We start from the raw sequence: 10,438 nt of genomic DNA, 5'->3' as shown, positions 1-10,438 counted from the left end.
TAACCCTCAACTTTAATTTGATCTTTTATGAACATCTACATGATCAATAAATTAGACATAGGAAAACATACTTGATTTTCACTGAAAAAAAATGCAAAATATGGAGGATAATATCATAATAAATGGTGATAAATGACTTAAGAAAGGTTAAATAGAGAGAAAAATGCTTTTGGGAACTGCCATAAACATAGCACTGGGTATTTATGGGTTAATGTTGAGTTTTTTTGCTGCTTTTAGATTAGATTATATTAAATTAGATTGAACTTTATTGATCCCTCAGGGAAGTTAAAGTTCCAGCAGCTGCTCAGAACAGTATGTGCAGGAGAGTAATAACACACGGATATAAGAAAAATTAGAAAGAAAAAGAAAATTAAAAAATAATATGAAGAATAAGAAAATAGTGACTGGACAAATTTCCAACTACACCCTTTAAACAGTCTTTTTATGTCATTAATAAACTTTATATATAAGTATATAGTTTATATGCAACACACACTGAAACTGACCCCTGCATTTAACCCATTACTAGCTGAACATGCACACACTGCAGACTAGGAGCAGTGGGTTGCCATGTTAAGTACCCAGGGAGTAAATGGGGGTTAAGTGGCTTGCTCAAGGACACGTTAGCCAGTAATTTCTCTTGGGAATCAAACCAGCAACCCTTCAATTGCAAACAAATTCTCCAACCTTCAAGGCAACATTAAGAAAAGTCATTTACTGTTGAGTTTATTTTTCTGCTGCCTGTGTTTCTATTTTTTGTTTAGTTAGAAGTACAAGTAGTGAAAAGAGGAGGATATAAAACTGTGGAAACCAGGAAATAAGAAAGAAGGAGAAAGAAGGAGACAGAGGGTGAAAGAAAATGATAATATAAGGAATGAAATAGAAAATTTAAAAAAACTAAGGATTGAAAAAAACCTTAACGAAAAAAATCTGAACTCACTAAACTTTATTTATTATTATGTCATAAAGTAACCTCCTTCTTTTAAGGCAGGGGTGTCAAACTCATTTTAGTTCAGGGGCCACATTCACCCCAATATGATCGGAAGTGGGCCGGACCAGCAACATGATTACAGTGGAAAAAGTAAAATTATATTAGGATAATGTTTACATCCACGACGTTTCCTTAAAAATCTGAATAACACGAACAACTTGAAAAGTCTTAAGAAAAACAAGGGCAAATTTAACAAAATTCTGCCTCAGTTTTTCAGTTTATCAGTTTATCATTTACGCATGCGCATTACAACTTACATTACAATTACAAATACACAAAACATTTGGTAACAGGCAGAATATTATTAAAATTGCACTTATTTCTTTGAAGATATTTCAGGTTGTTCATAGTTGTTCAGGTTATTCACATTTTTTGCTAATATAAACATTTGATTTAATTTAACTTTTTTTTTTTTTTTTTTTTTTTTTTACACTAAAACACATAATATTTTACTGGTCTGACCCAACTGAGATCTGATTGGTCTGTGTGTGGAACCTGAATTAAAATGATTTTTACACCACTGACAGATAATTTCTTCAGTGTATTCATTCATTCATTTTCTGAACCCGCTATATCCTCACTAGGGTCACGGGGGTCGCTTGGAGCCTATCCCAGCTACATAGGGGCGAAGGCGGGGTACACCCTGGACAAGTCGCCAGTTCATCGCAGGGCTGAACATATAGAGACAAACAATCACTCTCACATTCACACCTATGGGCAATTTAGATTAACCAGTTAACCTATTATTCTTCAGTGTAATTTTCACGAAGTCATCTCAAAGGCCGGATTGGACCCTTTGGCGGGCCGGATTTGGCCCCCGGGCCGCATGTTTGACACCTGCATTTTAAGGCATAATATGTGTGTGTGTGTGTGTGTGTGTGTGTGCACGTGTGTGTGTGCAAGAGTGTGTTCACCTGCACACAGTATTTATCCGTTTTGGGATTTACTCAGACTTCTTAGGGGTAATCTCTTTTCTTCTAATCCTACCCTTCCACCCTCCCACAGACAAACACACACACACACACACACACACATACACACACCACAACACAACATGCTTTCACACACACAAGCACAGACATGTAGCCTACATTCGATCAATTAATTCATTCATGTTGTTGGACTACTGCTGTCGGTGTTGTGGATTCACACTCATAAAACGCCATGGACCATTCACTCTCAAGACGACACCCAGTGACACCTGGGTAAGGCCTGTGTAGCTGACGTAGGAAATAGGCTAGAATGGAGAGTTAGCTGTAAGGTAGCAACACGTCAGAGCGTTATGTGTCATAGTGTTTGTAACAAAGCTTCTTGGTGTTCTTTTTTCCAGCCTTGTTTATAATAAAAACAGCAGAAAAACAGTAAAGTAGTTTCCAGCAGCAGCACAGGGTTGGAGAGAGTCATATGAAAAGGAAAATGTAACTTTAATAACACGATTTAATCCAACAAAGGGAATTGTTATCTGCTTATTATGTGCAGAATACAAGTGTTTATTCAAGGTCGTGAACTGAATTATGTCACATTCAATACAGTGATAATCAACATAACTGTCTGTTCCTTTCAGTTTCTGGTTAATCCATCCAACCGACTGCTTTGAAAATGATCAACATACACAATAAATGATCTACTCTCAAGGGTCAAATTTGGTTTTAAGGTTATCATTATTATTTTTAAATGTTTTTAGAGCACAAGCCAGTGTGAAGGAGGTAAATAACCCTGTAGTGTAGCCAAGGTGTTTAGCTGTCTCTGAGGGTATTAGCATGAGCTGAGCCACATTTCCGCTTTCAGACACATCCCCATGGCAGCTTGAAAAGGTCCGCAAATACATTCCAGTGGTTCCCATGTGAGGTGGCCACAGCAAAATCAAATATTAACCTCAGTTGTAATTACTCATCACATGCAGTCCCAGTCCCAGGATTCACATACAGGAGAGAAATGCCAGCGCTTTGACTGCAGATCATCCTTCTACTTTCATTTATTCACTTAAACATTCAATCTAATGCCAAGAACGAGTGCACTCCATAAATAAAATACAATGTCTGCTAATGATATTTCAGTCTTGCAGATGATATTAAGATGATTAGTAGGATTGGCTGCAGTTTTTAGTTTCAGGTTTAGGGTTTAAAGATTTGAACAACTTCTGAAATGTTCATATTAGGAATAGATTGATCCAATAGCCACATTTTTATGATTATTGATAAAACTGATAAAATACAGGATTGATGATACTGTAAGTAATAGTCTTTCAGTACTAAAATGAGAAAAATGCATTTTTGTATTTACTAGAATCTATTATTTGTAATCCAGGATGAATATTACTAACTACTACTGAATAGATTCTTTTGATTTTATAGCCATCTTAAAGATATTTCATTATTTATTTTGTGTGTGTGTTGCATTTACTGCAAATTGATGTGTTATGTAACCAAATGTTGGTTATCAAGCTCCTTATTTCACTAATAATCAGTGTTGTATCAAGCCTGAAAGAAAAAAAATATTGGTCCATTTGTAGTTTATAGCATTACTGTTTCAATTTATGAACGAAACAAACAAATTCAATATTATATTTGACTTGTGGGTGGAATTTTTTTTTATTTATGATACTTTATGCATGTATTAATCAGCGAATCAGAAGAAATTACATATGAGCTCTTATAGTATCATAAGAGAAAGCATATGAAGAACAGTTTAAAAACCACAAAAAAAGAAGTAAGAAAAAGGATGGTAAAAAGAAAGGATTGAGGATTTAGGAAATTTAAAACAAAAACAGAAAGAAAAAAACAGAGGTAAAAAAAATCTGTACACATTTAACTCTTTTTATCATTAGGTCCTAAAACAACCTTTTGCTTTTAAGGCATAAGGAGGAAGTTGTACAAGGGATTTGGGAAGATGACGACTCCACGTGTATTATATATACTGACATGTTTTGCTTTTAGAAATACACACCGGCCAAACCCAGAGATTAAGAGGAATTGTGAAGAAAAAGATAATCCAGACAGAAGAAAAAAGATGTCATGTCCTGTTAAATTCACTTTAGTTTTGAGCAGAGATGGCTGTTGACATTTACATGAACAGAGCTTTTATAACCATGTCAGATATGTTTTAGAAAATGTTTGACTGACAGATACTTTCAATTAAAATGCCTAATTTTAAGAGTGTTACAAGTAAAGCAGTATAATGTTAAAAATGAAACAAAAAATGTATGAGTTCTTGTAGAAAAAAAACTTCACTTCCTGAAAATAGCCTCAATTGAATTGTAGTCTTTTACTAATATTGAGTTAATGCACACTCAGAAAAAAAAAAAAAGTATATGCATAATTTCACCTGATGTAAATGCATGTTTAGACACAGTTTAGTCTTGTCTATAATAATATTAAAGAGTATTTTTAGTTTTTTTTCATGTCATGGCTATAACGCTGGTGGAATTGGGACTAAAATACACTAAGAATGAATGAAATCCAATACAAAATGTAAATAAATTGTGTGGTTTTTAATGTTCATTATTTCTGTTTAAGTGTTAAATAAGACCTCAATATATCATTTATTTCATTTGGATTTAATATATGTCTTATTTTAGACAAAACATGAGTAGTAGATCATGGTGAAAAGATGTGACTTGTGTACTGAGTGAATATTTTTCATTTTATCCGTTGTCTCTCAGACATTTTGACTCTTCGCTGCAGGAGAAACACACCTACATCTAATCAGATTACAGATGACTTCCTTCCACTATAGTGCACCAGTCTGACAGCAACATCAACACACACACACACGACAGTAAACCTGCCTCTTATTCGTATTTTTCTGCCATTAATTACACCAGTGTTTGACAAGCCCAAATGTCAGCTGTGAAGAAGGTCATCCATGGGTCCTCCGCCGGTGTCAGGTGACCCGTTTCCTGTAAAAGCTGTGGTTTATCAGCACTATGAAAGGAAGCGTCTCCTGTGACTGTATCTACTGTCATGTTTCTGGGTCACGAAGGGGGAGAAAAAAGAGATGGAAAGGAAGCAGGGATTTTCTGAGAGCTCTGGGACACAACCACAAGATATGAAATAAAGATGATGCAGTAATTGTCTTCAAGGGAGTGCAGTCAGTACAGAGTAAAATATATGACAGGGGTTTGTGTTAAGCTTTGTGTTTCCTACTCTTATTTTCTCACATTTATTACTTTCTATTTGATAAATCAGAATACTTGATTAATCTCAGGGGGAAATTACAGTATTGGGTGTTACAGTCACTCCATTCAAGTATAATAAGAAAGTAGCAGGAAACACATCATCAATACAAAAAAAAAATAAATTATGTGTATACATATATGAACCTCTCAATATACAAATATACATATAGTTCTGTATATAGCTAAATATACATATTGCACCTTTTTATATGTACATATTAAAACACTATTAAGACAGCAATTTATGCAATATGTACTAGACAATATATTATCAATATAATAATAATAATAATAATAATAATAATAATAATAATAATAATAATAATAATAATAATAATAATAATAACAATAATGGCTTAGATTTCTACAGCGCTTTTCAAGGCATCCAAAGCGCTTTACATTATTGATCCATTATTCATTCGCTCTCACATCTCACTCTGATAATATGTTAATTAAAGAGATATATATAATGAATGTGCAAAAATATAATTGTATGTAATTATAAGTATGAGGTTATAAGGTGGAGTTAAACAGAAAGTGATTTCCTGCATCTGTTCGATGGAAGACGTTTCAATAACCAAAATACATATAATTTCATCCGCTTGGATTGATTAATGAAATTCATACACAGCGTGTATTGATTTTAGTGTTTTCACTTCCCTGACAGATGAAATTTCAGCTTTTATAATGAAGAGAAGATAAAATAACTATGTAAACATCCTGACACGATGATACAGTGTCTACAGAGATATCATTATCAGTGAGTTGCAAAATAAACCAGTTGGATTACAGAAATGAAACTGTCTGTTCTCCTTCAGAAAAACACATCTTTTAACTACAGGAATCCTGCTGCTTTAGAAACGCAGCAGGTGTTATAGCTGTCATCCACAGGGCATTATTAGTCATGTTTGCTTCTCTTTTCTCCTGTTACATTTTTCTCTGTTGGCTCCTCAGGTCGTCCTGCAGAATCTGTTGCTGTGCATGGTGTGCTTCTACTCCTTATACTACATCGTGGTCAGTCTCTGCATTGGACTCCTCAGGTATAGATAGATGTGAGACGCTGTGGAATGTGGTTAAACATGCTTTGAAATGATGTGGTTATGATACAATTTCAGACTGAGACAAAATAATTGTCATCTGGTGCTTCTAGAGTTCACGAGATCAACAGCCTATTGGCTCCATTTGACTACACAACACAACCATCATGGCAGAACCCCAAGTACCTGGGTGAGTAGCATCCACTACATCCCATCCAGAACGTTAGAATGTCAGGTTATGATTCAGGGTTATGATGTTTGTAACTGAATCATATCTGAAAAAGTGATAACATTTGCACTTGACTTTGATTAAAAAAAATGTGAAAGAACTAATAATATTACAGCTTGACCTGTAAAGTAATAAATAATAATGATCATTTTAGTTGTTTATATAGTTATTTTACAGATAAAGCAATGACAGGAAACTCCAAAGGCAATACAATAACAAAACCAATCCAAGTTCAAATGCAAAACTCCGCTGATGAAGTTAAAACATGAGGAAATTGAAACTTGAAACTGAGTAAATATAAAAAATGGAATGAAGACAGGAAATGTAATGAAACGATGACATCATATCACAAAATAAAAGCATTAAACCAAAGGAAATGAAAACAATATACGAAAGATGGAAAAAGATGACATCACATCACATCAATAAAAGACTTAATTAAATAATAGTGCATCATATAAACATAATAAGGGTTGTAAAATGTATTTTATGAAGTGATTTAAAAAGGTCAGTAATGGATAGTCGCCTTACTTATACTAAAAAATGTAAATATATTTCACTTGAAACCTTGAAATGTTACAAGATCAAATGAGGCAACAGAGTTTTATTCAATAACAGTCTTTTTGACTCAAATGAAAATAACATTTCATAGAAATTTAGTGCAACAGTGACATAAATACATATGAATACACAATCAATCAGGCCATTTTATTACATTATTTTGTAATTATAAATAAGTTAAAGGTGCAGGAGCAAAATCACAGGGAAACAATGCGAAAACTGGAAAATATACATCTTCCTTTTGCAGCTCTCTCCTTTCTGTCCAAAAAGCTCAATATAAATATAAATGGTGTTATGTTGTTTTATGCTGTTATAGAAAAGCAAAACCACTTTTCTAAGTTTCCATGTTGAGTCATGTCCGATCAGTGATTGGTTACTTACAGCTGTCAATCTAATATTTAACCTCCCTACCATGTCTGAAATCAGTAGACAAAATCATCATAAAGTAGATTTTCCACAGGTTGAAAACACAGGTAAGGGGTAGAGGCATCCTGTCAGACCACTTGAATTATAATATTTTAAAAGCTAATTATGGAAGTTTGCCTTGTGACCCTAAGAACTATCAAGCACAGACAGATTTAAGTGTAGATTGTATTACATAGTATAAATCCACTGTAATAACAAAATATAGAACATTATCTGAATAAGTAAAAATCTAGTTACAATATAGAAGAATGCATAAAATAAGATATAATTGTAATTAATTAATTAACACAGACTATCATGATTAGGAGATATTATCACATTTATAAATGATTGTATTTGTAGTAAATATTTAAAGAGCATATAAATATTATAGTTTATATTAAAACCGGTTAACTATGCAAATCTGACTGTGTGAGGTGACTAAAAAAAGTGTTTGTGAATAGTTTGTATGGATGCTATGTGTTACTGTCCAAAATATACAGAAAAAAATTGTGTTAACAAACCAAAGGAAGCTGAATTAATTTAATTATTAGTTTGTAAAATGGGGGTTGGAATTTATAAGCTATACTTCTTCCCACTCCTTTTTGAGCGCTGAAAAATTTGGTTTGACCATGTTGAATGGTTCTTTGTTATCTGATTCTATCTGCTCAAAATAAAACTAAACTAACCTAAACTAAAGTAAACATTTTCATTAAATTATTGCATTATTGTGCCCTCTGTAGCTGTTCAGTCTTTTCCAACTCCTGCAGGTGAATGAAGCCACACCTCAATTGCTGCTCACTCACGAATCTCATTAGTAATTGTACTCTAATAATGGATTATTTCTTAATACTAAGGGGAGCTGCTTACTCATAAGATTTCAAAGACAGGATTATTACTTGTAGTTTTATATTGCAGTACTGTTGCTTTTACCTAAAGTACAAATTGGAATATTTTAATTGACACAGTAAAATATAGCGATAGGTCTGGTTTTAGCTATTCTTCATATTATTGTTTTTATTTCTGATGTGATCATGATCACTCATATGTGGGTAGAGATTAGAAAAAGGCTTTTCAGGAAATATTTGAGAAATTTGTGTTGGAATATTCCAAATCCGGTTGTTAGAGGTCTGCAATCTGACATAACCAATTGTGAATTTACTAAAACATTTTGCAAAAAAAGACCCAAACAAAAACACATTAAATATCTTGTCTCTGTCTTTTTCCAGTTTGTGTGATTTCCACAGAAGTGACCTATATTTTGGGCGGGTTGGTGTTCGCTTGGATCGTAGAGGAGTGGGTTTGGGATTATGCCATTACAGTCACGCTGCTGCATATTGCGATGACTGTAGCAGGTAAACACATGCACACACACAAAGTGGATCAATGGAGCAGAACAGCTGATAGGATTTAAAGCCTGGTTACGTAACTGGATCTAGTGTCTAAGGTTAAAAAAAATGGATATATGTTGGGTATTAGAACAGTTCTCAGTCAAACTTAATACCAAATAATTTAAAGTCCTTGGGTTTTCTGTAGACCCCCTGTATTATTAAAGTCATGTCATGCATTAATCTGCTCCACGGTAGAGGGATTTCTTTGACCTTATCGTGGTTTCTTGTTATATTTCTGCAGTGATGTCAGACTTCCCCTCTGCTGAGCACTGGTGGATGGCTTTAGGTAAGACTTTCACTTGTTTATCATCTCTCTCTCTCTCTCTCTCTCTCCGTGTGTATCCTTATCTGCCCTCAATCCTGTTTGCAGAACGTCAACACTCTACTTTCTATTTCTTTCCATCGACCTATCTTCCTGGCCCAGATTTGACTTTTGCCAGCTCCCAGACTCACTAATACTCCATTCCTACATCGCTTTAGAATCGGTGCTATCGGAGGCAGCTGCTTCTCTCCAAACTGTTATTTACTGATCGTCTTTTCTCATTTCTTTTATTTAATCCCTGTCTCTCCATAGGTTCCGGCCTGGTGATGATGATATTCGGAGGGCAGCTTCTAGCTTATAAACTGTTCAGAAGTAACTTCGTCTATCCAGCTGAGCTGCAGAACTTCTGAAGTACAGATGGACAAAAGCTTAAACTGGCTTATTTGTTAATCTCACCTCCAGACATGATGATGACTTGATATTTTATCACAAAGTTTGTTATGTTTAGTATGAGCAACAGCTGAATGTCTATTTACATAAAATGTAGATGCTAGATGTCAGATCCCACCTCCTGTGCAAATAACCCACTACACCTACCTGAAAAATCATTTTTAAAAACCATAATCTGTACAGTTACATATTGTTTTGTACTGCTTTTTGACAAATGTAAATGCCCTGTTAATACTAGAAAGTTATGACAATAGATGACACCTATAGGATATGTTCTTATAGTTTACATAGTGTAGTGTATTCCCAAACTAAGGGTCAGGACCCAAAATGGAGCTGTTTTTAATGTGTCACCGACTGTCAGAGTATATACAGGGCAGTAATATGAAATGTGAATTAATATTCCTATAAGATAGGAGGAGCGGGCTCTCTGGAAGTGTTTAATAAATATTGACCTAAAAAAAAAAAAACACTGAAAAAGTCTGGGAACCTCTGGTGTAGATTATAATGTAAAAAAGCAAACAGAATATGTTTAGCAAGAGGAAATAAATTACCTCAAATATTATGGTTTATTAGGATAACATATTCAAATTAAGCCTTCATCTGTTCCAATTAGCTATAATTCTGTTTTATTGTTTGTGTGTTAGACCATACTGGTTGTAAATACTGTAACTATAGTTTATTTAATAAATTTTCAATTCATGCTATGTTGTGTTTTTTTTGTCTCCCTGGGTATGTCATTATTAAATTACAGACCACGGTTCATGTCACCACCGAAACAGATATTTAATTTCATTAACCCTCACGGCTGGTTCTACTATTAGTCAGACTTGTACCACAATGCTTTTCAAAAAGATTGTCCACATTAATATTATATTCCACTCTTATTACTACTGGACTTATTTTCATCTGCATCTAACATAATTATGGATAATATT

General features: G+C 33.9%; 1 protein-coding gene across 1 annotated transcript; it reads left to right on the top strand.

The window, feature by feature from the left end:
- The first annotated feature begins 1,999 nt into the window (after window positions 1-1,999).
- tmem244 (transmembrane protein 244) lies at window positions 2,000-10,207 on the top strand. The gene is made up of 6 exons (XM_030128656.1): window positions 2,000-2,196; window positions 6,123-6,208; window positions 6,319-6,395; window positions 8,630-8,755; window positions 9,033-9,077; window positions 9,366-10,207. Exons 1-6 carry the CDS (start codon window positions 2,104-2,106, stop codon window positions 9,461-9,463), a joined length of 525 nt encoding a protein of 174 aa, XP_029984516.1. The 5' UTR covers window positions 2,000-2,103; the 3' UTR covers window positions 9,464-10,207.
- The last annotated feature ends 231 nt before the right edge of the window (window positions 10,208-10,438 follow it).

The sequence above is a fragment of the Sphaeramia orbicularis genome, chromosome 24 (genome assembly GCF_902148855.1).
Source record: "Sphaeramia orbicularis chromosome 24, fSphaOr1.1, whole genome shotgun sequence".
In the NCBI taxonomy this organism is placed as follows: Eukaryota; Metazoa; Chordata; class Actinopteri; order Kurtiformes; family Apogonidae; genus Sphaeramia; species Sphaeramia orbicularis.
The sequence above is the reverse complement of the archived record's forward strand: the minus strand, read 5'-3'. Positions and strand labels throughout refer to the sequence as shown.